General features: G+C 37.8%; 2 protein-coding genes across 2 annotated transcripts; one reads left to right on the top strand and one right to left on the bottom strand.

Moving 5' to 3' along the window:
- Nucleotides 1–3,226: 3,226 nt before the first annotated feature.
- LOC108695732 (olfactory receptor 1019) lies at nucleotides 3,227–4,216 on the top strand. The gene has a single exon (XM_018224704.2). It carries the CDS (start codon nucleotides 3,227–3,229, stop codon nucleotides 4,214–4,216), a length of 990 nt encoding a protein of 329 aa, XP_018080193.2.
- A 16,133-nt stretch (nucleotides 4,217–20,349) lies between these two features.
- LOC108695731 (olfactory receptor 1019) lies at nucleotides 20,350–21,339 on the bottom strand. Its single transcript, XM_018224703.1, has one exon. It carries the CDS (start codon nucleotides 21,337–21,339, stop codon nucleotides 20,350–20,352), a length of 990 nt encoding a protein of 329 aa, XP_018080192.1.
- Between the last annotated feature and the right edge of the window lie 5,654 nt (nucleotides 21,340–26,993).

Below are 26,993 nucleotides of genomic sequence, written 5' to 3'. Positions count from 1 at the left end.
TCAACCTTACTTACTATGTTACTATTTACCCACTTTTTATTTTTATACTGAACAATTCCTTTAAAGCGATCTGTTTTAAGGCAAGCTTAACAAATGGTTAAGCAAAGAACTAGAAGAGGATATGGCTACGAAATTGCACGTGGGTTTCATGTGTCTTATGTCAAAGAGACAAGATGTCTCATTTACAGGGAGTAGTACAGGGTGCAAAATACAGGTCCTTTACTGAGTAGCCATGGGTCTTTTCATTCCAAAATGGAGACCAGTGTCTGCCTTATGAATACAGCATTCAGCAGCACTGTATTCATGAAGGGCAGCAATGGAGAGGCACATAGATGTCCCCAGTCCCATAACTTCATTCAGACACAAAAGCATTGCTGTGTTAGGTGAGTGCTCAGGTGGCCATTGCTTTTTATGAGTGCATACTACAAATTGCAGACTGAGATGTATTTATTAAATAATTACGCTATAGTGGAGAGTCAGGTAATTTTTGGCAAACATGGAAGCTTGACATAAATCTTTTGACTCAGAATGGTGTGAGGTCATGATGCAGAAGTGATCAGAAGCATCAATAGTTCAGAATTAGAAGCAGAAATTTGCAAGAATCCCATTAGTCCCTTATCCATGTATGAAAAGTCATAAGAGATCTACTCGTAGGGTTGCAATGGATGCCACTGGGAATATACACATCATATATATTTATTACAACATCATATATATATTACAACAAAATCTTACTCTCTTGCTCCTGTAGCCAGGATTGCTGAAACAATATAATGTGTTTGGTGTCAGACAAAGAGAGGCTCTGCATAAAGTTAAACACAGGTGAGATTTTAGCAGGAGGAATAAAAAGGAAAGCATCATGTTTTGCCACAATGACCACTTTGAATGTTTCCAATACAGTATTTTCAATGTTTATAGCTGTGACAAGCACAGGACTTTCAAAATGGGCTTAGCAGTAAAGCTTAATACATATTTACATAAACTACTTTTTAAGGTCCTTTTAAGTTGGGAGACCCACTGCCTTACAAAAAGGAGGCCATGTCACATTTTTGTTCTGAAGTGGTATTTGGTTTTCCTGAAATATTGCCTTTACTACCTAAAAACCGAATAATGTATCATTTATGTCTAGTAGTTCGGGCACTTCTTATGTTTATTGTATTTTTTATTATTATTGTTCTATATACAAAAAAATACAATGTTTTAGTCTGGGGGAGAAACGGTACAGAAAAAAGCATCATCTGTTTTGTATTAGTCTTTAGTATAGAACTGTAGTATAAAACTTAGAAAAAAACATTTGTAGTTGTTTATTGAGGACTGAAGATGCTGCATCAAACAGTAACTGAAGTGCTGAATAATAAAGGAATCAAAGACTATTTATTAAATTATGAAAAGACAATTTTCCCTTTATATTCGCTGAAAAAACTTGAAATCTCTAAAGCTAAAAGCTGCCCACTTACTATATAACCAAAGAGGCCATTGATTGCTTAAAACTCACAATTTATTTTCCAAAGTTAAAAACATGTTAACATTAGTGATGGGCGAATTTATTTGCCAGGCGCGAATTCCAGCGAAACCGCCGCGAAAATTCGCCAGCGTAAAAAAAATGGATGCGGTGTCTGTTTTTTGGACGCCAGTGCAATTTCCACAAAAAACAAACGCCGGCGTCCAAAAAAACCTTTTCGCTGGGAAATTCGCAAATTTTTAGGCGAAGCGAAACGCCCCAAATTCGCCCATCACTAGTTAACATACATGATTGGGCCATAACCCCCAGAAATGTGTTCAAACTTTCCATAACCTGCCAAATTTTGAAAAATACACATTGTATTTAGAGGCTGTGGCTGCAAAATGGGCGTGGTAGAACTTTTTGTCTGATTTTCAAATGTTGGGAGGTATCCGTCAATGGGAAGTATATTTCAAAATTCAGATTTTTTAGGATTATTCAAACTTTGTAGGATTATTGAAAATGAATGTGTTTGTAGTGTGTTTTTTTAGTATGGTTTTTTCTACGTCATTTTAAGATAAACTTTTTTTCATAAATACATGTTCAATTGAGATTTTTTTTAGTTTTTTCAAAAAGGAAAAGATAACACACATTTTGGAATAAAGTACAGACTTTGCAGAATTATTGAAAATGAATATGTTTTTAGTATTTATGTGTTTTGTACATCATTTTAAGATCCAGTTTTTGAGATTCATATTGCTTTATAAATATGTGTGCAATTGAGATTTTTTTAATTTTTCAAAAAAGTAAATTTGAATCTTGATAAATCTGCCTTTCTACCCTTTCACCATCCTTCCACTGTTACAATTTAAAATTTTAATTTCAAAACTACAAGGAACCCAAATATTCCCAAGTGAAATATAAAGTGAACAGAAGTATGAAATACATGAAACAAGTTTATACACAGTTATATGTTATTAGGGATGCACGGAATACAGGATTCGGTGTAGGATTCAGCCAGGATTCGGCCTTTTTCAGCAGGATTTGGATTCTGCCGAATCCTTCTGCCCAGCCAAACTGAATCGGAATCCTAATTTGCATATGCAAATTAGGGGCGGGGAGAGAAATCACGTGGCTTTTTGTCACAAAACAAGGAAGTAAAAAATGTTCTCCCCTTCCCACCCCCAATTTGCATATGCAGATTAGGATTCGGTTCGGTATTTGACAAATCTTTCGCGAAGGATTCTGGGGTTCAGCCGAATCCAATATAGTCCAATAGTGAATTCAGTGCATCCCTATATATTATATAGTATAATGCTAATTTTTTTCTTTTTTCTAGAACGTTTGCCAGGAGGATCTGGTAACTGTTTTTGTTCAATGCCAAGTTTCAATACATGTTTCTGTAAGATAAAATTCAAGCATCACTTTTTTGCAGCATGTCCCAATCCCTGGGAATCTAAAATATATTTTACCACATGAACAGTGATGTACATCCAGTTGTTCAACAAGTAAGTCAAAAAAGTGAACAGATAATCAGGTACCTACAATCACCCATTTAAGTCATGAGCAGCCAGGGCCATCACATATAGTCCAATAGTCTTCAGTTATACTTTGGCCAAGTCCCACAATATTTTTTCTTTTACTTTGGTAGTGACAATACATGTTGCCCTGCTGTATGTAATTCTGTAAATGGAACATGAGGTCACACAAGTCATAGGTTTCACTTAACTGCTGTACTAAATATTTTGTTCTTTTTTCTTTCTTTAAAGTATGTCTTCCAGAACAATGTCTTCATCATCACCATTTCTAAGTCATGTAAAATCAGACAGGTTGACTGTTAACCACAGCATTTCTGATGGATTTATTATCTTGGGATTTTCAGATTCCCCGGAGCTACAGGGGCCACTCTTTTTTATTTTCCTGCTCATCTACCTTCTGACTGTGTGGGAAAATCTTCTGATTATATCATTAATCTTCACTGAGTCTCACTTACAAAAGCCTATGTATTTTTTCCTTTGTAATATGTCATTTTTGGACATCTCATATAGTTCTGTCACTGCCCCGTATTTACTGCACATTTTGAGTACAGGAAATAATAACATCCCCTTTATGATGTGCATGGTCCAACTTTACTTCTTTAATTCCTTTGCAAGCATGGAATATTTGTTGCTCACCACTATGGCATATGATCGGTACATGGCAATCTGTAAACCATTATTTTATCCCCAGGTTATGAACCAAAGAGCATGCAGAATGTTAGCTGCTGCTGCTTGGATAGCTGGGTTTTTAGCAGGAACTCCAGTAACAATATTAATTTCTGCTCTCACTTACTGTGCATCAAACATTATCAATCATTTCTTTTGTGACGTCACTCCCTTACTGAAGTTATCATGTGATGACACATCTACTGTTGAGTTTGTAATGTTTGCTCAAGGTGTCTTTCTCCTCTTTAGCTGTTTTGTTCTCACAGTGATGTCCTACATATACATAATATCTGCAATCCTCAAGATATCCTCCACTGAGGGCAGATACAAAACTTTCTCCACATGTGGATCCCACCTCACTGTAGTTACCCTCTTCTATGTTTTAGTTGTCTGTGTTTACATGAAACCAACCTCTTCGTATTCATTGGATGAAGGAAAATGTCTTTCTGTTCTCTATGTGAATTTCATGCCCATGTTGAATCCAGTCATATACAGCTTAAGGAATAAAGATGTGAAAAAGGTATTGCAGAAGAAATTTAGGGGAAATATAAAGAAAAGGAATTATTCATAATTAGGAATTTTACCATTTAGAATAATTTTTTTTCTGCATAAATCAAAGTTCGATAAGCTAAGTCGGTATCTTGTTTAGTCATGAAAATTACAAGTGATTCAATATTTAGTACTTTTTTAACTCCATGAAATCGTTCTATACTGTGCCTATAATTTGCTGCATACACTACTGTACAGGGTCAGACTGGGCTACCGGAAACCGGAAAAAAGCCCGGTGGGTCCAGCCAACCCAGACCCATCTGATACCAAGGGTGCATCCCCTCCCTGACCTCCCCTCCTGATCATGGCCTCAACTGTGAATATGGACACTCTAGGGAGGGAGCAGGTATTCATCAAGCTTGAGTAAAGGATTCGAAGTAAAAAAACTTCGAATTTCGAAGTGTTTTTGGGCTACTTCGACCATCGAATGGGCTACTTCGACCTTCGACTACGACTATCGAAGGATTGAAACTAAAAATCGTTCGACTATTCGACCATTCGATAGTCGAAGTACTGTCTCTTTAAAAAAAACTTCGACCCCCTAGTTCGGCAGATAAAAGCTACCGAAGTCAATGTTAGCCTATGGGGAAGGTCCCCATAGGCTTGCCTAAGTTTTTTTGATCGAAGGATATTCCTTCGATCGTTGGATTCAAATCCTTCGAATCGTTTGATTCGAAGGATTTAATCGTTCGATCGAAGGAATAATCCTTCGATCGTACGATCGAATTTTCTGCGCTAAATCCTTCGACTTCGATATTCGAAGTCGAAGGATTTCAATTCCTAGTCGAATATCGAGGGTTAATTAACCCTCGATATTCGACCCTTGATAAATCTGCCCCTAAGTGTAGGTGTGTATGGGACAGGGCCATGTTAAATCTTTGTGTACTATAGAAAAAATACACACTTTATAATGTCCAATGTTCCCAATTATCAGATATGCAAAGATATGCCCCTCTATCCAGTAAAACCCTGCCCAACCTTAAAGAAGACCCTACCATTTGGGGCCCATCATTTTTCACTATTCTGGTTTGGGACACTAGGAACATATAATAGTGTCTAAAATCTACACTTGGAGAACAAAAATTTTTTAAAATCAATATTTTTTGACTTCTCCCGCTGGGAGCCAATAGGCCCCCTGACAGGGACTATGGAGAGACTTGTGTACTTTAAGAAGGTGGTGGAAGATGGGGGTGAAAGGGATATCAGGTACCAAGAGTCCCTACCATCATCCACTACCAACCCAATGCCAAAGTCCACATCTTGGATAATAATTAGTGATGGGCGAAATTTTTGACGCCGGCGAATTTTTGCCGCAAATTTTCACGGGCGTTTCGTGAATTTATTCACTGGCGGCGAATCGCGCAAATTCGCCGCAAATTCGCGCCTGGCAAATAAATTCGCCCATCACTAATAATAATGTCCCATTAATAAGCTTTACACTCAGCTTAGAGAAGTCAAGATCTTTGAAGATCCTGGAAACCAATGTAGTTGTAGACAAAGCAGAACTGTAAAGGTCAGGCTTTTGACAAAGTAAAAGAGTCTAATTGCAGCATATAGAGGAGTTTACAGTAGTTTTAAACCAAAGTAAAAAAAAGCTGATTGCAAATGAAAATCGTATGGTTCCATATATGTCAATTATGATGAAAATGATAATATCTTTAAATTAATTCCAAAATAATGTTGCAAAGTTAATGAAGTTTTCAGTTCGACTTTCAGTTTGACTTCCCCAGAAACTCAGCAACTTTAATTTGTAAAGATCTATCAAAATCAAGATTTTGTTGAAAATTTGATTTTGGATATCTTGAGTATGTTCCAGATCACAATCTAGAATGTTAATCTGTTATATTTTTTATTGTCAATGTTATGCATGAACACTAATGGTATTAAAAAAGTGCTCTCTAATTAGATCAATATAAATATATACTAATGTTACTGGTTGTAGACTGTATGTAGACACTTTATAAACAAACCATAATTATTAAAATTCTATGCTTTCTGGTAGTTTCTTTTTCTGGTAGTAATTGTAATTTAATATTCAATTAAATAAAAATTTTGCTTTCAAACTGTATCACTTGTGTAGAGCATGAAACACTACTAAAGAATGAATATAAAAATTGTTGGAGAAGTGTATATATTAGTGGATCTGAATATGATGAAAGCATCTAATGTAAATCTAGTATAGTAATTTACTATAAACGTGAATAACTCTGAGTGAATTGAGCAAAAAATCTCGTCTTGTAACAAAGTAAAAATATAGCACCTAAAGGTTGCTGAATAGTCTTCTGTGTGTATATTAAAATTCAAGCTCACAATTAGTGATGGGCGAATTTGCGCGATTCGCCGCCAGCGAATAAATCCGCGAAACTCCCGTTATATTCGCGGAAAAAATTCGGCGTCAAAAACGGGCGCCGGCGTCGGAAAAACGGGTGCCGGCGTCAAAAACGGGCGCCGGCGTCAAAAACGAGACGCCGGCGCCGTTTCGCTAATTTTTCGCCGTTTCGCGAATTTCACGCGAAATTCGCAAATTTTTCGGCGAATTGAAACGGCGCAAATTCGCCCATCACTACTCACAATGTGTTTAAATAGAGAGTATTCATACTGACAATATCCAATTAAAGGCAATATTCCAGTTTCCAGTTTAATTAAAACACTTTCCTAACTGTCAAAAAAAGTTCTATCAGGATTCCAAATTTGGTATTTTGAGTAAATCAGTATACCACTTATTTGTATTGCATATGTATAATATATTGTGTGGCTAGAACGGGTGGGAATTTTATGATCAACTTGAAAACAAAATGGGAAATGATGGAATCAAATTCCAGATGACAGGCTAAGCTAAGTGGTACTTCAGAAATATACTTTAGTAAGTATGAAACATTATAGGAATATTTATGGAAAAATTTGTTTAAAATGTTTTCTTAAAGCTAGTTTGTGTTCATCATGAACTAGGGAATAACCTTCTAAATGTGCATAGGGCTTCATTGTCTGTAGACTACTGCAGATAATTTAGGGGCACATTTACCTAGGGGCTGATTCATTAAGGGTCGAATATCGAGGGTTAATTAACCCTCGATATTCGACTAGGAATTGAAATCCTTTGACTTCGAATATCGAAGTCGAAGGATTTAGCGCAGAAAATTCGATCGAACGATCGAAGGATTATTCCTTTGATCGAACGATTAAATCCTTCGAATCGAACGATTCAAAGGATTTTAATCGAACGATTCGAAGGATTTTAATCCAACGATCGAAGGAATATCCTTCGATCAAAAAAACATAGGCAAGCCTATGGGGACCTTCCCCATAGGCTAACATTGACTTCGGTAGCTTTTATCTGCCGAAGTAGGGGGTCGAAGTTTTTTTTAAAGAGACAGTACTTCGTCTATCGAATGGTCGAATAGTCGAACGATTTTTACTTTGAATCCTTCGTTAGTCGTAGTTGAAGGTCGAAGTAGCCTATTCGATGGTCGAAGTAGCCCCAAAAAAACTTCGAAATTCGAAGTTTTTTTACTTCGAATCCTTCACTCGAATTTAGTGAATCGGCCCCCTAAGGGTCGAAGTGAATTTTCTAATTTAAAAACTTTGAATTTTGAACTAATTTTTGGGTACTTCGGCCATCGATTCTGCCTAAATTCGACTTTCGAAGTAAAAAAGTTCGACTTCGAAAATCGAAGTACTGTCTCTTTAAAAAAGTTCGACTTCGACACTTCGCCACCTTAAACCTGCCGAATTGCTATGTTAGCCTATGGGGACCTCCTAGAACCTATAGCCAATATTTGGCTAAGTTTTTAGAAGTCGAAGTACAATCGTTTGATCGATCGATTAAATCGTTTGACTTGTTCGATTTGAAGGCTTTCATCGTACGATCGAACGATTTTACTTTGACCGAATATGGCCAAATTCGATAAAAAAAACTTCGACTTCACATACCGAAGTAATGCAATTCGATGGTCGAATTTTGAAGTCTTTTACACTTCGAAATTCGACCCTTGATAAATCTGCTCCCTAGTGTGGCTTTTACAAGTTGAGTAACACATCAGCTAAAATATATCTGTTTTTATTATACAACCTATTCTGTGCTTAACTAGTAAACACTAGGGATGTAGCGAACTGTTCGCCGGCGAACTAGTTCGCGCGAACTTCGACTGTTCGCGTCCGCCGAATGTTCGCGAACGTCGCGCAACGTTCGCCAATATGTGTTCGCGTTCGATTCGAACAAAAATCGTTCGACCATTCGACCATTCGATTCCTTCGACCGCTAAAATCGAAGGATTTTCGTTCGAATCGAACGATCAAAGCCATTCGATTGAATGAAATCATTCGATCGAATGGTTTCGATCGTTCGATTCGAACGAAAATCCTTCGATCGAACGATTAAAATCCTTCGATCGTTCGAATCGAACGATTTTGCGGATGTTCGAAGTTCGCGAACTGTTCACGAACTGTTCGCATTTTTGCCGGTGTTCGCGAACGGCGTTCGCGAACACATAAACGGCAGTTCGCTACATCCCTAGTAAACACAAGTGTTGATATTAAGTTTGATTACTGGTTACTTTAGCCAATGCAAATATACCATACCAGTTGAATAGAATGACATAATTATTGTGCTATAGCCTTACAAACATGAACTGCAGAACCTCCCTAGTGGTTCTTATAACACTGATTACAGTCCTAAGATAGATCTGAGGGTTATACGTAATAATGTGCAAGCATTTAATCACAAAGGTTCTGAAGGTCTTTGGCGAATATTAGCGGCCATGAGCCTCAGGAGGAGCTTGCAATGAACATTGATCATGTCATCAGAGTGCCACCAGGACTAATTATTGAAAGTTATCAGTACATTATTTTGGAAGGCAATAAAGAAATGTGTTAGAAAAATTAAAGTACAAACACTGACCATAAACAATTCACAAATTGGGAAAACTTAGCATTTTTAAGTAAATTGAAAAAGAAACATATATCAAAAATGACTATAGATATAATACAGCCAACTGATCCCACTTAAAGGAAAACTATACCCCCCGAACAATGTAGGTCTCTATAAAAAGATATTGCACAAAATAGCTCATATGTAAATCCCTGTTTCATGTAAATAAACCATTTTCATAATAATATACTTTTCTAGTAGTATGTGCCATTGGGTAATCATAAATAGAAAATAGCCATTTTAAAAAATAAGGGCTCCCCGCTGGGATTGTATGATTCACGGTGCACACAAACATACCAATAAACCATACATGTTAGGTCACATGAGCCAATTAACAGACAGAGTTGTGTCTTTTGCTTCCACACTTCTTCCTGTTACAGTAAGGGGCAGATTTATCAAGGGTCGAATATCGAGGGTTAATTAACCCTCGATATTCGACTAGGAATTGAAATCCTTCGACTTCGAATATCGAAGTCGAAGGATTTAGCGCAGAAAATTCGATCGTACGATCGAAGGATTATTCCTTCGATCGAACGATTAAATCCTTCGAATCGAACGATTCGAAGGATTTGAATCGAACGATTCGAAGGATTTGAATCCAATGATCGAAGGAATATCCTTCGATCAAAAAAACTTAGGCAAGCCTATGGGGACCTTCCCCATAGGCTAACATTGACTTCGGTAGCTTTTATCTGCCGAAGTAGGGAGTCGAAGTTTTTTTTAAAGAGACAGTACTTCGACTATCGAATGGTCGAATAGTCGAACGATTTTTAGTTCGAATCCTTCGATAGTCGAAGGTCGAAGTAGCCCATTCGATGGTCGAAGTAGCCCAAAAACACTTCGAAATTCGAAGTTTTTTAACTTCGAATCCTTCACTCGAGCTTGATGAATCGGCCCCTAAGAGTTGTAGTATTTCTGGTCAGGTGATCTCTGAGGCAGCACACAGACCATCACTAAATGGTGGTTCAAGGCAAGAGATGTAAAAGGGCAATATTTGCTTAAATATATATACCAGTTTGGTAAGATTCTTTAATATTTCACATAATTTGATATCAACTATCTGTTGCTTAAATATTAATTGTCGGGGTAAAATTTTCCTTTAAGTTATTGTAAGTTACACTACTTACACTTATATATATAGGTAAACTGACCATTAGTTCAGTTTTAGAACAATTAGCACTTGTCTCTTTAGTTCCCCATTCTGTTTTTTTTTAATCTCACTTTTATATTTCTGCTTCCATTGCTTCTGATCTGGTCACCAAGTTTAATTTTCTAAGGTCAATGTACCTAGTCAATGGCAGGTGTAAAATATATGGTTCCTTGGCAACCCCAAATGGACGCAAAGACAACATTTTTATTTATTTTTTTTTTTTAAAAAACAAGACTAAACTCCCATCCACAATTTTACCTTATTTATCATTCAAAAAATTTGAAAAATGTGAATTAAAAAAAAATTGAAGAATTAGCAGAAAAATTTGAAAAACTACAATTTTTTGAGTTTATTGCCTGGAACAGTCAACTTTTTCATGGTATCAAAACCTTGAATTTTTTACTGTCCGAAACCCATAATATCTTCAAATTGGAAATTGGGCCTCTGCCATTGCCTTTTACAAGATCTCGTCAGGTTGGAAAATGGAGTGTTTTTGGATTTAGACTTTTAGCCGCCTTGCGGTCTAATAAATCTTTCCCTTGAAATATTCGAGTTTCATATTGAAAAAAACTTGAGGTTTTTCTTTTTTGTACGATTTTACTTCGACTTCAAAAAACTTTAGAAGGTCCCCATAGGCTAACATAGCACTTCGGTAGGTTTAATTTAGCGAAGTATTGAAGTCAAAGGTTTTTTTAAAGAGACAGTACATCGATTATCGAATGGTCGAATATTCAATTTTACTTCAAATCAAATTCGACGTTGAAGTCGTAGTATCGAAGTATCCAAAAAAATTACTTCGAATTTTGAATTTTTTTACTTCGAAAATTCCCTCATATTCACTTTGACTCTTGATAAATCTGCCCCTTAGTATTAGTAGAATATGATCTGAGTAAACTGTTGGGGGTTATCTAGTCTTAAAAAAACTGTACATATTCAGTAAGTTGGGGAGTAATTAATAGCAACTTATCTATACTTTTTAAGTGGAAAGTCATTGGGCTGGGTGATTTCTTATTGGGAAGTGATTGTAATGCTGCTACAATCTCTTGAGATTTTTATGAAAGGACATTTAGGGGCACATTTACCTAGGGTCGAATATCGAGGGTTAATTAACCCTCGATATTCGACTGCCGAATTAAAATGCTTCAACTTCGAATATCGAAGTCGAAGGATTTTGCGCAATTCGTTCTATCGAACGATTCGAAGGATTTTAATCCATCGATCGAAGGATTATCCTTCGATCCGGAAAGTGTTAGCAAGCCTTAGGGACCTTCCCCATAGGCTAACATTGGTTTTAGGTGGCGAACTAGGGGGTCGAAGAAATTTTTAAAGAGACAGTACTTCAATTATCGAATAGTCGAAAAGTCAAACGATTTTTAGTTCGAATCGTAGTCCAAGGTCGAAGTAGCCAATTCCATGGTCGAAGTAGCCAAAAAAAACATTCGAAAATCAAACTATTTTTCCTCTATTTTCCTCTATTGCTTCACTCGAGCTTGGTGAATGGGCCCCCTAATGCTGATTAATTTTGGGAAAGAGAAGATTTGCTAAATACCTGCAGCCTGCATATATGTAGCATACATGCAGCAGATATCACCATAGGGATTACAGCACAATCTACTGCGAATGACAAATAATCTCCTCTCTTTCCCCAGCTGCAGCCTGTTAGGCCTTCAGATAACAAGCAGCTCTTAATAAAATGTCAACATCGTGGATTTCTTCCGATGTGCACTCCTGATTACAGCACTTAGGGTAATAGAAGTGGCTAAGTAGGCTGGTGTCCTGATAACTTTCCCCTTCATCAAACAGATGTTGGGTATCTTATAATACATTCTTTTTAGTTTGACTAGTATGACATATTCCATTAGCTTTTGGGTGTTGAGGTAATTTTTGTAAATGGTATTAGTTGGGTCATTTACAACTTGTTTAAAATCAAAATTTCAAGTGTGTGATTCTTATGGTGTAAATCTTTTGATCTGAGCCCACTATGGGCTTCATGAACTACTGTCACATTCAGGATGGCAATAGTTCCAGGGTTCAGATTGTAGGCTGAATGTTAACAGAGAATTTATTTATTAGATTTCATACCACATTGATTTTCTTGGTAACAATTACTGGGTGTTTAACCAGTAAACAAAAGTGATGATTTTGGGTTATTTTACTGGCTACTATAGCCATTGCAGAGCTACTGAAAGAATTAAAGATTGTTAAATGTGATTACATCATTCATTTTCTATATCTCTGAATTTCCTTGCAACAAACAACTTCTGAACCTCTAGTGATTTCTTTAACATTGATTAGATCCCTCAGATAGACTTGAGGGTTATACGTAATAGTGTACAAGTCTTTAATCACAAAGATGCTAAGCGCCAGCTCTCTGGCGAATATTATTAATGAGTAGAATTTTTATTTAGCTGCCTATGGTGGCCTTGAACCTCTTGGGGAACTTACAATCCATGTTAAACATTTCATCATAGTGCCACAAGGATTAATTATTAAAAGTAATCAGCACATTATTTTCAATGACAATAAAGAAATATTACAAGAATTAAAGTACAAAACTGACCATGCATAGTTCAAAGACTGGAAAAATCACAAGTGAATATATAATAGATATTAAAGTGGACCCGTCACCCAGACATAAAAATCTGTATAATAAAAGTCCTTTTCAAATTAAATATGAAATCCAATTTCTTTTTTTTATCAAAGCATTCATAGCTGTTGTAAACTCATTTAAAAATATCAGCTGTCAATCAAATATTGCCTGCCCCTCCTCTATGCCTAGGCATAGAGGCGGGGCAAGCAATTACTTTCACTTTCCATTCAGCACTTCCTACATGTCACTGCTCTCCCCACATTCCCCCAGTTCTCTTCACCATTTAATTGTGTAACCAGGGCATGAGGATGGACATCGGGTCCCCCATTCTGGTGCACAAACAAGACTCTGAGATGATGCAAGGCTTTCCTTGAAAACAGTGTCCACAAAATGGCTCCTTCCTGCTTGATATAATTATGAATTCCCAGACTGATGGAAACAAGATTCAAATAATTTATACAGTGTAATTAAAGTTCATTTTGCTTGACTAACATGATAAAATTGGATTTGAAATATTTTTTTTGGGTGATGGGTCCCCTTTAATAAAAACTACATATTTTAAGATGGCTTTGATTATTTTGTTTTATGTGAAGTAAAACATGAAATGGAAAGAAAGGAAAAAAAGGGCAGAAAAATAGAGGGAGGGGGTTTAGAATACTGGATTTTCCAAAAAGTACAAGAGTCCAGACTGGAACTTTGAGGTGTTCTTAGGTATCATACACATAAAACAAAATGAAATAATTTATGGACATTTATGGACAATTAGGGTTATTCACTAAACCTCGATTTTTTTTGATCAGGGTTTTTGGGGCAAAAACTAGAATTTTACATAGAATCTTTTTTTTAAGATTCATTATAACCCGATGCTGCAAAAAGCCTGAATCTGAAAATCCAGCATCTAAAACCTGTCAAGGTCATGTATAAGTCAATGGCAGATGTCCCTATCCCAACTTGAAGATATTTTGGTCTGCATTGGGTTTAGCCGAATAATTTGTAAAATTTGAGGTTTTTGGGCGATAACCTGAAAGAATCGATCGATTTGGGAGTAAAGTCAGAAAAATTGTAGTTTGGACACCAAATGTGGTCTGCAGTGAGCCCTGGGTGAAAAGCCTTTATCTGAATTTTATTAGTAATCTGATTTTGTTTTTATTGCCCAATAGGGTTTCAGTGCTTAAAAGGGAGAGCACACAGGCTAAAGGTTCTTGTCCTGGATCCCACCTTGCGGGGAGGTGAGTACAGGACTGGGTCTGTGCCAGTGACTGTCAGGAGTAACTGTTGCTGTTGACGCTCCCGTCTCCAGCGACGTCCTCTCCAAGATGGCGGCACCCATGTTCCACATGGACCGACGCTGGCGTTATGATGTCACGCACACCGGCCCGAACTTTGGAAATAAAAGGACTACCAGGTCACGGGTTCGATGCCCAATTATAGGAATTCCTGTCTTGTGTTCCTAGGTTCCCTAAATTCTTATTCTACCATTTTCTGGATTCCTGACCTCTGCCTATACCCTGATTCTAATTCTTGCTGCCTGCCTTTTCAAGCATTGCCTGGATTCGATGACGATTACTCCTGATCCCTTATTGATACCATAAACTCAGACTTTAACCCCTAAGCTTCCTCCTTGGTCCAGACTTCTCCCGCTGGGAGCCGATAGGCCCTCTGACATTATAATCAGGCCATGGACCGTACTGAAGAAGCTACGCCTGATGTCAGAAGAGCTCTCCAGTAGTGATGGGCGAATTGGCAGGCGCAAATTCACGGCAAATTTGCCTGTTTCGCCACCAGCGAATAAATTCCAGAATCTGCTGCAAAAATTTGCCAGCGGCAAAAAACTCTTGATGCCGGCGACTGTTTCGAAGCTGTTTTTAAAAGTTTTTTGACGCAGGCGACGGTTCCGACGCCGGCAAAATTTTTGCCGATAAAAGGACGCTCATTAACTTTAATGGGTGCCGGCGTCAACTTTGACACCGGCGCCCATTTTGATGTCGATTAATTGTCGCAGGCGCCGTTTCGCAAATTTTTCGCCAATTTCTCTAATTTTGCGGGACATTTTCGAAAATTTGTGGCGAAGCAAAACGGGACAAATTCGCCCATCACTAATCTTCAGGGATTGGCGTCCCGCATGGAACCTTATGAAACTCAGCAGGTCCGCATTGGGCAAGTACTGGATACTCTCCTTTCTCGGATGCCATCCGCCTCTTCGGACGCGGGAAATCCTCCCACTGCAGTAGCTCCCCCCGATATAATGGGGATGTTCAAGCCTGCAGAGGTTTCGTTATTCAGTGTCTGATCCAGTTTGTGTTTCAACCCTTGCAGTACTCCAGCGAACGCGCCAAGGTGGGGTATGTGATGTCACGTTTGGAAGGGAAACTGCTCGAGTGGGCAAAACCACTTTAGGAGAAGGATTCTCCTCTGACGTTCAATGCCAAGGCCTTCATGCCAAGGCCTTCCTTAGCCAAGCTAATGCCTCTTCCAGACTGCTACAGATCCAGCGAGGGAACTGCAGTGCCAGTGAGTACGCCATTGATTTCAGAACTTTGATGGCTGAAACTAACTGGAACAATGAGGCTTATGAAGCAGTCTTCTATCAAGGCCTGTCCACTAGACTCAAAGACGACTTAGTCTCCAGGGATCGTCCTGAACTTTTGGAAGACCTGATTGCTCTCACCATCAAGGTAGACACTCTGCTCAGGGAACACAAGTCCCATAAGGAGCAAAGCGATTCCTGCCTGGGCTGGCACCAGGGTTTCAGAGACCCCTCTTTCCCAATCCTGTCAATCCTCCTCCTGTAACTCCCTCGGAGGAACCGATGCAGATCAGTCGGATGCGTCTCTCTGAACAAGAGAAGATCTGGAGACGTTTGGCTGGACTATTCCTATATTGTGGCGGTAAAGCCCATTTTGCCAATCATTGTCCCCTGAAGTTAGGAGGATCTCCGAGCTAGAACTGGGGAATGTTACTTGGGTGGCATTGAGCCTGCACACCAAAATAACTCTCATTGATTCCCTTTGCCATTGCAGATTCGGCTGCCTGATAGGACTATTGATATCAGAAGAACTGTTAACCTGTGAAGTCCATTGACCATGTGTTCCTTGCTGCAGCAGACCATCAGTTTTTGCCCGCAGTTTACAAGGACTTTGCGGATGTCTTCTGCAAGAAGTCTGCTGGGACTCTCCTTCCTCATCGTCCTTACGATTGTCCCATTGAACTTCTTCCTGGTACCATGCCCCCCAGAGGCCGTACCTACCAGTTGGCGAGACTTCTGCAATGAAAGGAATATATTCAGGATAACCTCCAGTAAGGATTCATTCAACTTTCATCTTCTTTGTGGAGAAGAAGGATGGCAGATTGCGTCCCTGTATTGATTACAGGGGCTTGAACAAACTCACGATTAAAAATCGATACCCTCTATCCCTCATTTCTGAACTCTTCGATCAACTCAAAGGGTATAAGATCTTCACTAAGTTGGATCTTCGAGGAGCATACAACCTTATCCGCATCCGAGAGGGGATGAATGGAAGACTGCCTTCAACACCAGAGATGGGCATTACGAGTACCTGGTAATGCCCTTCGGCCTTTGCAACACCCCTGCCATCTTCCAAGAATTTGTTAATGACATCTTCAGAGATTGATTGGGGCAAATCCGTGGTCGTGTACTTGGATGACATTTTGATCTTCTCCAAAGACTTTGAAAGTCACCGAACCAGGATGAAAGTAGTTCTCTCCCGTCTGAGAGAAAACTCTATTTTTGCCAAGCTGGAGAAGTGTGTCTTCGAGGTGCCTAAGATTCCCTTCCTGGGTTATATTATCTCTTGTGAGGGATTTGAGATGGATCCTTCTAAAGTCACGGCAATCCAAGACTGGCCTCTCCCCATGAGCACAAAGGCCATACAAAGATGTGTTGGTTGTCTTGACGCCGACATGATGGCGTCATGCGCCCAGCGCGAACTTTGGGAATAAAAGGACACGGGTTCGATGCCGATTATAGGAATTCCTGTCTTGTGTTCCTAGGTTCCCTAAATTCCTATTCTACTGTTTCCTGGATTTCTGACCTCTGCCTTGACCCCAATTCTGATTCTTGCTGCCTGCCTTTTGAACCTTTGCGATTCGAATATGAAAAAAAATAGAAAATTCGAATTTAGAAATGTACTGTCTCTTTAAAAATTCAACTTCAACCATTCGCCATCTAAAACCTGCCGAATTGCTGTTTTAGCCTATGGGGGACCTTTTTTGGACTTTGAAAAATCAAAGGGTTTTTTTGGAAAAACTTTGAATCGAATTCGATCGAATGCGCTGTTACTTCGAATCGTATGATTCTAATTTGATCAAAAACTGACATATTTGATCGTAAACTGACCTATTCGGCCAAAAACAATTTCGGTTGGTCTTTTTGAATTCAAATTTTGAAGTGTTTCAAATTCGAAATTCGACCCTTGATAAATCTGCCCCCAAGTGTGGTTTAATTCACTTTTTTGTAAATTAGTACATTTATAATCACAAGTATTTAACCTATTTTTGGTGATATTAAAGAATATATGAATGCATTTGTAGGGAGCCCTCCAGCTGTTAACCCCTTACAGGAACAATAGTGAGACGTAGTCGTTTTTTTAAAATAAAAATATTTCTGATTTATTTGGAATAACAAAGATTTCGTACAGTCACACTTGCTGATTACAAGCATTCATGTAACATTAACTTCTGTGTCACAATTGTTCTTAGTTTCCACCACAGGTTCCTAGGGCCTATCCCAGATCTCAGGCAGGGTTAACTCTTACCATTCCGGACTCGTCCACTGCTTGGTTTGGTAATCCGGTACACCTTAGCACCCATTTACCATTCCGCCAAGCCTTCCCGTCTCAGTAATCCGGTGCTCGACCAGCACCCCTTTACTATTCCGACCGGACCACTCACAGTCCTACTTCTTGCCCCAGGCCTCTTTAACCCTATCCTGTGTCTTCCCTATATTCTGGGTCCCTAACTTGTGGGATGTCCACGGAAAACTCATTTCCACTACACTCCTAGGTGGGGCAAGAAACTACCCATGCTAACTTCCCTATCTCAGACACCTAGTGCCTGCTAACTACAAACTACTATGCTAGGTTCTACCTTTCTTTTCTTCCTGCCGTAGATCTTCTTCAGGACCGCTCCTCCTTCTCTGACAGCATCCTCCCATTAAAAAGACCTCAACTCTAGGGTGTGGCCTCCTTTTATACCTTCCCAGGTCTCCTGTCACTGCTGTATCACTTCCTCTGCATGTGCTGGTCCTCAGTCTGTCCATGTGCCTCCCATCTGCTGATGGGGAATAACTTACACTTTTTTTTACCCTTGAGCACCACCTGTTGGCCACTTACCCAAATAACACTCTCAACAATTTTAACACATACAGTACTCTCCCCATGAGCACAAAGGCCATACAAAGATGTGTTGGTTGTCTTGACGCCGACATGATGGCGTCATGCGCCCAGCGTGAACTTTGGGAATAAAAGGATACGGGTTCGATGCCGATTATAGGAATTCCTGTCTTGTGTTCCTAGGTTCCCTAAATTCCTATTCTACTGTTTCCTGGATTTCTGACCTCTGCCTTGACCCCAATTCTGATTCTTGCTGCCTGCCTTTTGAACCTTTGCGATTCGAATATGAAAAAAAATAGAAAATTCGAATTTAGAAATGTACTGTCTCTTTAAAAATTCAACTTCAACCATTCGCCATCTAAAACCTGCTGAATTGCTGTTTTAGCCTATGGGGGACCTTTTTTGGACTTTGAAAAATCAAAGGGTTTTTTTGGAAAAACTTTGAATCGAATTCGATCGAATGCGCTGTTACTTCGAACCGTATGATTCTAATTTGATCAAAAACTGACCTATTTGATCATAAACTGACCTATTCGGCCAAAAACAATTTCGGTTGGTCTTTTTGAATTCAAATTTTGAAGTGTTTCAAATTCGAAATTCGACCCTTGATAAATCTGCCCCCAAGTGTGGTTTAATTCACTTTTTTGTAAATTAGTACATTTATAATCACAAGTATTTAACCTATTTTTGGTGATATTAAAGAATATATGAATGCATTTGTAGGGAGCCCTCCAGCTGTTAACCCCTTACAGGAACAATAGTGAGACGTAGTCGTTTTTTTAAAATAAAAATATTTCTGATTTATTTGGAATAACAAAGATTTCGTACAGTCACACTTGCTGATTACAAGCATTCATGTAACATTAACTTCTGTGTCACAATTGTTCTTAGTTTCCACCACAGGTTCCTAGGGCCTATCCCAGATCTCAGGCAGGGTTAACTCTTACCATTCCGGACTCGTCCACTGCTTGGTTTGGTAATCCGGTACACCTTAGCACCCATTTACCATTCCGCCAAGCCTTCCCGTCTCAGTAATCCGGTGCTCGACCAGCACCCCTTTACTATTCCGACCGGACCACTCACAGTCCTACTTCTTGCCCCAGGCCTCTTTAACCCTATCCTGTGTCTTCCCTATATTCTGGGTCCCTAACTTGTGGGATGTCCACGGAAAACTCATTTCCACTACACTCCTAGGTGGGGCAAGAAACTACCCGTGCTAACTTCCCTATCTCAGACACCTAGTGCCTGCTAACTACAAACTACTATGCTAGGTTCTACCTTTCTTTTCTTCCTGCCGTAGATCTTCTTCAGGACCGCTCCTCCTTCTCTGACAGCATCCTCCCATTAAAAAGACCTCAACTCTAGGGTGTGGCCTCCTTTTATACCTTCCCAGGTCTCCTGTCACTGCTGTATCACTTCCTCTGCATGTGCTGGTCCTCAGTCTGTCCATGTGCCTCCCATCTGCTGATGGGGAATAACTTACACTTTTTTTTACCCTTGAGCACCACCTGTTGGCCACTTACCCAAATAACACTCTCAACAATTTTAACACATACTCACACACATTATTCAATCAACTTTCAACCACAATTCAATTACAACATTTGGTTCACCCTCTTACACATTTAAAGTTTTTAAAAAATATTTCAAGCATTTTAAAAATGTGTTGACTTGCACAAAGACAAAAACTTCTAAAATGGTAAACCCATACAAAATGAATTCTTCTTGTAAGTAGCAATCATTGAAAGAACGTGTTTTCTCCAAATATCTGCTTTTCACTGCTGGCAAATAAATATATGGATGGGGAGAGGAGTTCTGTCTTGGCTACTTTTCATATTCATGTCATGTCAGAGAGAGATAACTCACAGGAAATATGTACTTTACATTTTCATTTAATGTGTAAATATACCATAGCACATAAAATTGATTTTTTTAAAAGAGAAATCTAGAAATGAGCAAAATAAAAATGAAAAGCAGCCTGAGACATACAATATTATCAATTTACAATAATGACCATCTGAGCAATTCAGCTGGCTCTGTGTATTTCTTTTCATTATATTGAGAACTGTATGCATTTGATCCTAATCTACTGGTTTAGCTTTGTACTAAATAGAGAGACAACATATAATTACTTCCATCAACGGTAAAAAGACAACCTGCTTCTTCTAAGTTTCCTCACAGCTGCCTGAAATTCTTTGTTCTTTAATGTGTAAATAAAAGGATTTAGTAAAGGGATTAGTACAATGTACAAAAGAGCAAAAAATTGGTCCTGTTTAGGAGCATATGTTGATATTGGCCTGATATATAAAGAAATAATTGTAGAATAGAATATGATAACACAGGTGAGGTGGGAGGTGCAGGTGGAAAAGGCTTTATGCCGACCTTCAGCGGATTTAATATTCAGGATAGCAGAGATAATAAAGATATATGAGATAACAGTTAGTACAAATGAGTTCAATGTCACTAGTGCACTTTCAACATAGTTTAATACCTCAATTTGGAAAGTATCACTACAAGAAAGTTTTAGGAGCGGGGCAAGATCACAGAAAAAATGGTCAATGATGTTGGAGGTGCAGAAGGAAAATTTAGATATAAGGACAACATATGATGTAGGGTCCAAAAAGCCAATGATCCAAGCTGCAGATACAAAGAAAGTGCAGCGTTTTTGGCTCATATGAAATACATACAGAAGGGGGTGACAGACTGCAACATATCTGTCATATGCCATTGATGCTAACAGAATGAAATCAGTGCAAAAAAATGAGAGAAGAAAGTACATCTGAATCATGCAGTCCATAAACGAGATATACCACTGCTGGGTGATGAGAGAATATAACAGATGAGGTACAATATTTGATGTAAATGAGATGTCAAGGAATGAAAGGTTGATAAGAAACATATACATTGGGGTATGCAGGTGAGAATCCACTAAAATCACAACTAAAACGGTCAAATTACTCATCAAAATAATGAAATAAACCATCAGTAGCACCGTAAAGATAGGAATCTGCATTTGATCGAAATCAGAAAAACCTTGGATCATAAAATAAGATATATTGCCATCATTTTGTTTATCCATGAAACACCCTGTATCTTCTTCTCTGTATGCTGGAGAAAAGAATGACATAACATAACTTTAAGTTTTTTTAAATTATTTCTTTCCATGTAATTTATGGGGTTTTTACACATATTTTTCTGGAAATTGTGTGTGTGCTCTGCCTCATCTGTTAGCAACAGTTAGGGGCAGATTTACAAAGCTCGAGTGAAGGATTCGAATTAAAAAAACTTCGAATTTCGAAGTGTTTTTTGGGCTACTTTGACCATCGAATGGGTTACTTCGACCTTCGACTACTACTTCGACTTCGAATCGAAGGATTCGAACTAAAAATCGTTCGACTATTCGACCATTCGATAGTCGAAGTACTGTCTCTTTAAGAAAAACTTCGACCCCCTACTTCGGCAGCTAAAAGCTACCGAAGTCAATGTTATCCTATGGGGAAGGTCCCCATAGGCTTGCCTGTGATTTTTTGATCGAAGGATATTCCTTCGATCGTTGTATTAAAATCCTTCGATCGTTCGATCGCAGGATTTGCGCTAAATCGTTCGACTTCGATATTCGAAGTCGAACGATTTTAGTTCCTGGTCGAATATCGAGGGTTAATTAACCCTCGATATTCGACCCTTCTTAAATCTGCCCCTTAAAGTGGGTATATTAGAACCAACCTACCATCTATCAAAGCAAAATGAGCTTCTAGTGGTGCTGGTCTGTTTGCAGTATATATTTACCAAAAATAAATGGAGAACTCAAGAAACTTTATGAATGGTGAAAAAATGAAAAGGTTTATTTGGTCAACATTTCAGTACCTGAACTAGACCTTTGTCAGGACAAATCAAAGTTGCTTTGAGTGACAGCACAGTACCACCCACACATACAGTAAATAGATAAGAAAGTGCCTGCTTCAAAGGGAAATCCACATTCAGACACATCCAGAATTATAGACAAGGAGCAAAACTCTTATTTGAAAATAAAAATGTTTCAAAAGTATTCACACTTCTCTTCTACTGTGGACTTTGCCAGTTTCTTTCAGTTATCATACTGAACATGTAGAAATATCTATTACACATTTCTATATTATTAGCAAGATTGCTCAGAATCTTCTTTTAAGTTAAAAAAAGTTGTTAAGACTTACAAAACATATTGGAAAATAGATGTTTCCCTACTACTTTGGTAGTTAGAATGGAGAACTGACTAATATGAAGAGAAGTCCTCCAAAGTGTCCATACATGACTTGAGGAGGCTAGTATATGTCACTGGTTATAATGGAGCTAGTCAAAACATTAATCATAGCATAACAAAACAATAATACATATTCCTTCAGGCAAATCCAGAAATACAAGTGCTCCAAGTTCTATTGGAGGTCTATTTATTAAATGTTGAATTTTAATGGTTTTAGAGGTTTTTGAAACCATGACTAAATGCACTTTCTCTAAAACCACAAAATCTGTATTTAAAAAGCACAAATAAAAATAAAATTCCTCTGAATTCCTAGCAAAAAAAATCTGTAAACCTCTATAAGTCTGAATCAATTAAAGACAGTCCAATAGGATCAGCACAGCTCCCACTGACTTCTATATGACCTCGACAACTTATACCTGGCAAATTTTTGTAGTTTTTACACTTAAAGAATAAGTAAACCTTAAAAAAAAGTGAATGTAAAATTGATGAGGGTGCTATGCTAAGCACTTTTGCAATGTACATTCATTATTTATTTATTTTTAATTCCAAGATATTAAGGGATACATGTACTGTTAATATGAATGAATTTTGTTACCACACCGCCACCTTCTGGCCATTTTCCCACCAGTCTGACCACCAAGTAGTCAAGGAAGTTGTCCGGAGAAAGAAAGAGGCTGCTCTGATGTTCTTCTGCTTAGGAAAGATTTGAGAAAGGTTTTTAATTTTTTCCTAAGCAGAAGAACATCAGAGCAGCCTCTTTCTTTCTCCTGACAACTTCCTTGACTACTTGCTGGTCAGACTGGTGGGAAACTGACCAGCAGGTGGTGTTGTTATAACAATATGCATCCATATTAACAGTACATGTATCCCTTAATATCGGAATTAAAAATAAAGAAATAATTAATGTACATTGCAAAAGTGCTTAGAATAGCCCCTCATCAATTTCACATCATTATTTCACAACTTCTTTTTAAGGTTTACTTATCCTTTAAGAAATCTCGAATTTTTAGAGCTTTTAAAAAAAATAGGAAAACAATAGAAATCAGATTATTAGTAAACCTGCCCCATATAAGGTTATTTATGAATGAATAGGTGATGCCCCCAATCTAGTTAGTATAACAAATGTTACAGCACTGTGAATTTAATTTATTTTGTGTTGGCTTAATAACAAAAATTGCAATATATGTACTTAAATTTGTATAGGCAGCTTTTTAACTGCATACTGTATGTGGGTGAACTTTTTTGACCTCAACATGTTCCTTGACTACAACTCTCATTATACTTAGATGGTCCATTAGACCTGGATTAAAATGCAGAAATATAGTAAATCATCATGAATTAATCACACAATACAAACACACATGATGTAAGTCTGCAAGACTACAGAACTTAATTTCCTACTGAAAATAACCAGTATCAAGAATATTCTTTCAGAAACTACCATATCTAGTATTTCTGATACAGTTATGAAACTTTGTGTTGAAGAATCAAAATAAATTCTGAGGCTTCTGTCAACACTAAAACCCTAAAACCACACTTTATTTAGCAAACCTATTTTTACATTTTTAAAAGCACAAGAGGACTTTTGTTAAAAACATATGGATTCAGCTTTTCTATTGAAAAGGTTTTTCCGGATAAAAATGACTTACCTTTCTTAAGAAGGAAAAGATGTCATTTCTGACACGGGAAATTATATTTGAAGAATAAATTAGCTACAAATATATATACAAATATATTTGCCGAGTATAACATAAGCTGTTACATATGAATTAAATCAAAACACAATAGTGAATGAATTTAAATTTTTCTTTGAATTTCTTTAAATTTTAAATAGTGGCCCCTCATTACTACATTGTATACCATGGTAATTCTAAATACAGAGCTGGTTATTTCTTATTGTAGTGTATTGTAGTGTGACTTGTTAGTCAAATGTTCCTGCCATTCAGAAACATTGTTCTTCCATGCTGCGATGCAAAGTCTGTGGCTTTCTTTAGGAATTTTCCCCAGCTTTTAAGTGTGATAGAGAGTATTCTTTAGAGACTGCAAGATGATCATCTAATTTGCTTTATGTATAAACCACTCATCTTGTGTAGCAGTAATATATTAAATGTGCTATCATAATAACAACTAAATACCTCTCTAGGGAAGGCTCTCTATAATTATATTATATATAAACTATATACAATTTTAAGAAAGCCTCAATCCATGTATTTAAACGTAAGGGCTGATTCATTAAGGGTCGAATATCGAGGGTTAATTAACCCTCGATATTCGACTAGGAATTGAAATCCTTCGACTTCGAATATCGAAGTCGAAGAATTTAGCGCAAATTCTGCGATCGTACGATCGAAGGATTATTCCTTCGATCGAACGATAAAATCCTTCGAATCGAACGATTCGAAGGATTTTAATCCAACGATCGAAGGAATATCCTTCGATCAAAAAAACTTAGGCAAGCCTATGGGGACCTTCCCCATAGGCTAACATTGATTTCGGTAGCTTTTATCTGCCGAACTAGGGGGTCGAAGTTTTTTTTAAAGAGACAGTACTTCGACTATCGAATGGTCGAATAGTCGAATGATTTTTACTTCGAATCCTTCGATTCGACGTCGTAGTCGTAGTCGAAGGTCGAAGTAGCCCATTCGATGGTCGAAGTAGCCCAAAAAATTCTTCGAAATTCAAAGTTTTTTTACTTCGAATCCTTCACTCGAATTTAGTGAATCGGCCCCTTAGTTTCACAAGAGGTCACCCAGCATTTTCTACCTTACATGTTAGTCTCACCAACATTTTCCATGTTTCTATGTCTAGTGTTATGTAAACCTGACTCTTGTATGTGCTTTCCTCCTGTCATTTCCTGCTTGGTGTGACCATGGAGTCTCATCTCATTTAAAACTGCCATTCTATCTGGCCATCTGCCATGTGCTTAAATTACCGTATGCCTGTTTTGATCCTGCAGCTTACAGTGTAGCAATGAAACCTTTATATTGTATGTTATAGATCTATAGACCTGTCTTGGAATTTCAGTTACCAGAGAACACTATAGGGGCAGATTTATCAAAGGTTGAGGTGAAGTTTCGAAATGAAAAACTTTGAATTTCTAGCTATTTTTTGTGTACTTCGACTAGGGAATAGTAATACTTCGATTCGTACTGTCTCTTTAAAACTTCGACTTCGACCATTCGCCACCTAAAAGCTGCGGAAGTGCTGTTTTAGCCTATGGGGGACCTCCGTACGATCGTACAATCGTACTTAGATCAAAGTTTTTTTTAACTTCGACCTTCGATCTCCCAAACTCCCCCAATTGCCTCCATACAGGTTCTAGGAGGTCCCCCACAGGCTAAAACAGCCTAAAGAGACAGTACTTCAAAAAAATTCGACCTTAGAGTTTTTTCAAACTTGAATCGAAGTATGACTCTTCTCTAGTCGAAGTACACAAAAAATAACTAGAAATTCGAAGTTTTTCAATTCGAAACTTCACCTTAAGGGGCAGATTTATCAAGGGTCAAGTGTTGAATTTATGGAAGTTTCTAAAAACTCCAATAAACTCGAAATTCAAAACAGAAAAAATGACCAATCGCAATTTGTTAAAAAAATTAAATTTTTTTAAATTCAGGTGAATAGGATTGACCTGCAAACTCGAATCAAATTTGAATCTAATTCGATCTAATTCAATTCGCGTTTTCTTGCAAATTTTTTTTGGTCCACCAAACATCCCCCATAGGCTAAAACACCAATTCGGCAGATTTTAGTTGGGGAATAGTCAAATTCTTAAAGGGACAGTACATGATAAATTCAAATTTCGATTTTTTTTTTTTTAACTCAAATCGAATTTGGACTATTCCCTAGTTGAATTACACTAACATAAACTCAAAATTTGAATTTTTAATTCAATACTTGATAAAGCTGCCCCTTGAGGTAAAAAAGTTTATTTAACAAGTGAAATCACAAAGCTTCAAAGCCCTGAACAAAGAAATCACCAAGTTTTTATACTCTTGTAGAGCATAGCCAAACTGGTGGCTCTGCTTTAAGGCCAGGGTAGTAGTAACCAAGGCTAGCATAATCCATTCATTTTAGAGGGGCTGCCGGGGAATCTTCAAACATAGAATTATTTTTATCTTTCAGAACTATTCTTTAGTTTCTAGTTTTTTTTTTTTAAAGTCTATTGTTTATTTTGTATGGTATGGTAACCTATCTGGAAACCTGTCATCCAGAAAGCTCAAAATTATGAGAAAACCATCTCCCATTGAGTATATTTTATACAAATAATTTTTTTAAAGGATTTTTTTTTTCCAATGAGTTTGTATAATGTCTGTGTGAGTTTCCTTTAGGTGCTCCTGTTTCCTCCCACACTCCAGCAGCTTAACTTGCACCTGATACAATTAACCCTTGTAAGTGTGTATGTGACAGGGACCTTACAATGTTAGCACCATTAAGGCAGTGACTAATGTATAATCTCTGTAAAACTCAGTGGTTATGCAAATAAGCAAGATGTCCCTGGAAGAGCCTTGTAGGTAATCAGCCCAAGTGATGGTTCTGATCATTTT

Source organism: Xenopus laevis, chromosome 7L (genome assembly GCF_017654675.1).
Source record: "Xenopus laevis strain J_2021 chromosome 7L, Xenopus_laevis_v10.1, whole genome shotgun sequence".
NCBI lineage: Eukaryota > Metazoa > Chordata > Amphibia > Anura > Pipidae > Xenopus > Xenopus laevis.
This window is presented reverse-complemented; position numbering and strand designations above follow the sequence as displayed.

Coding starts and splice junctions, on each gene's coding strand:
- LOC108695732 (XM_018224704.2), top strand. CDS start 3,227: ATGTCTTCATCATCACCATTTCTAAGTCATGTAAAATCAGACAGGTTG.
- LOC108695731 (XM_018224703.1), bottom strand. CDS start 21,339: ATGTCATTCTTTTCTCCAGCATACAGAGAAGAAGATACAGGGTGTTTC.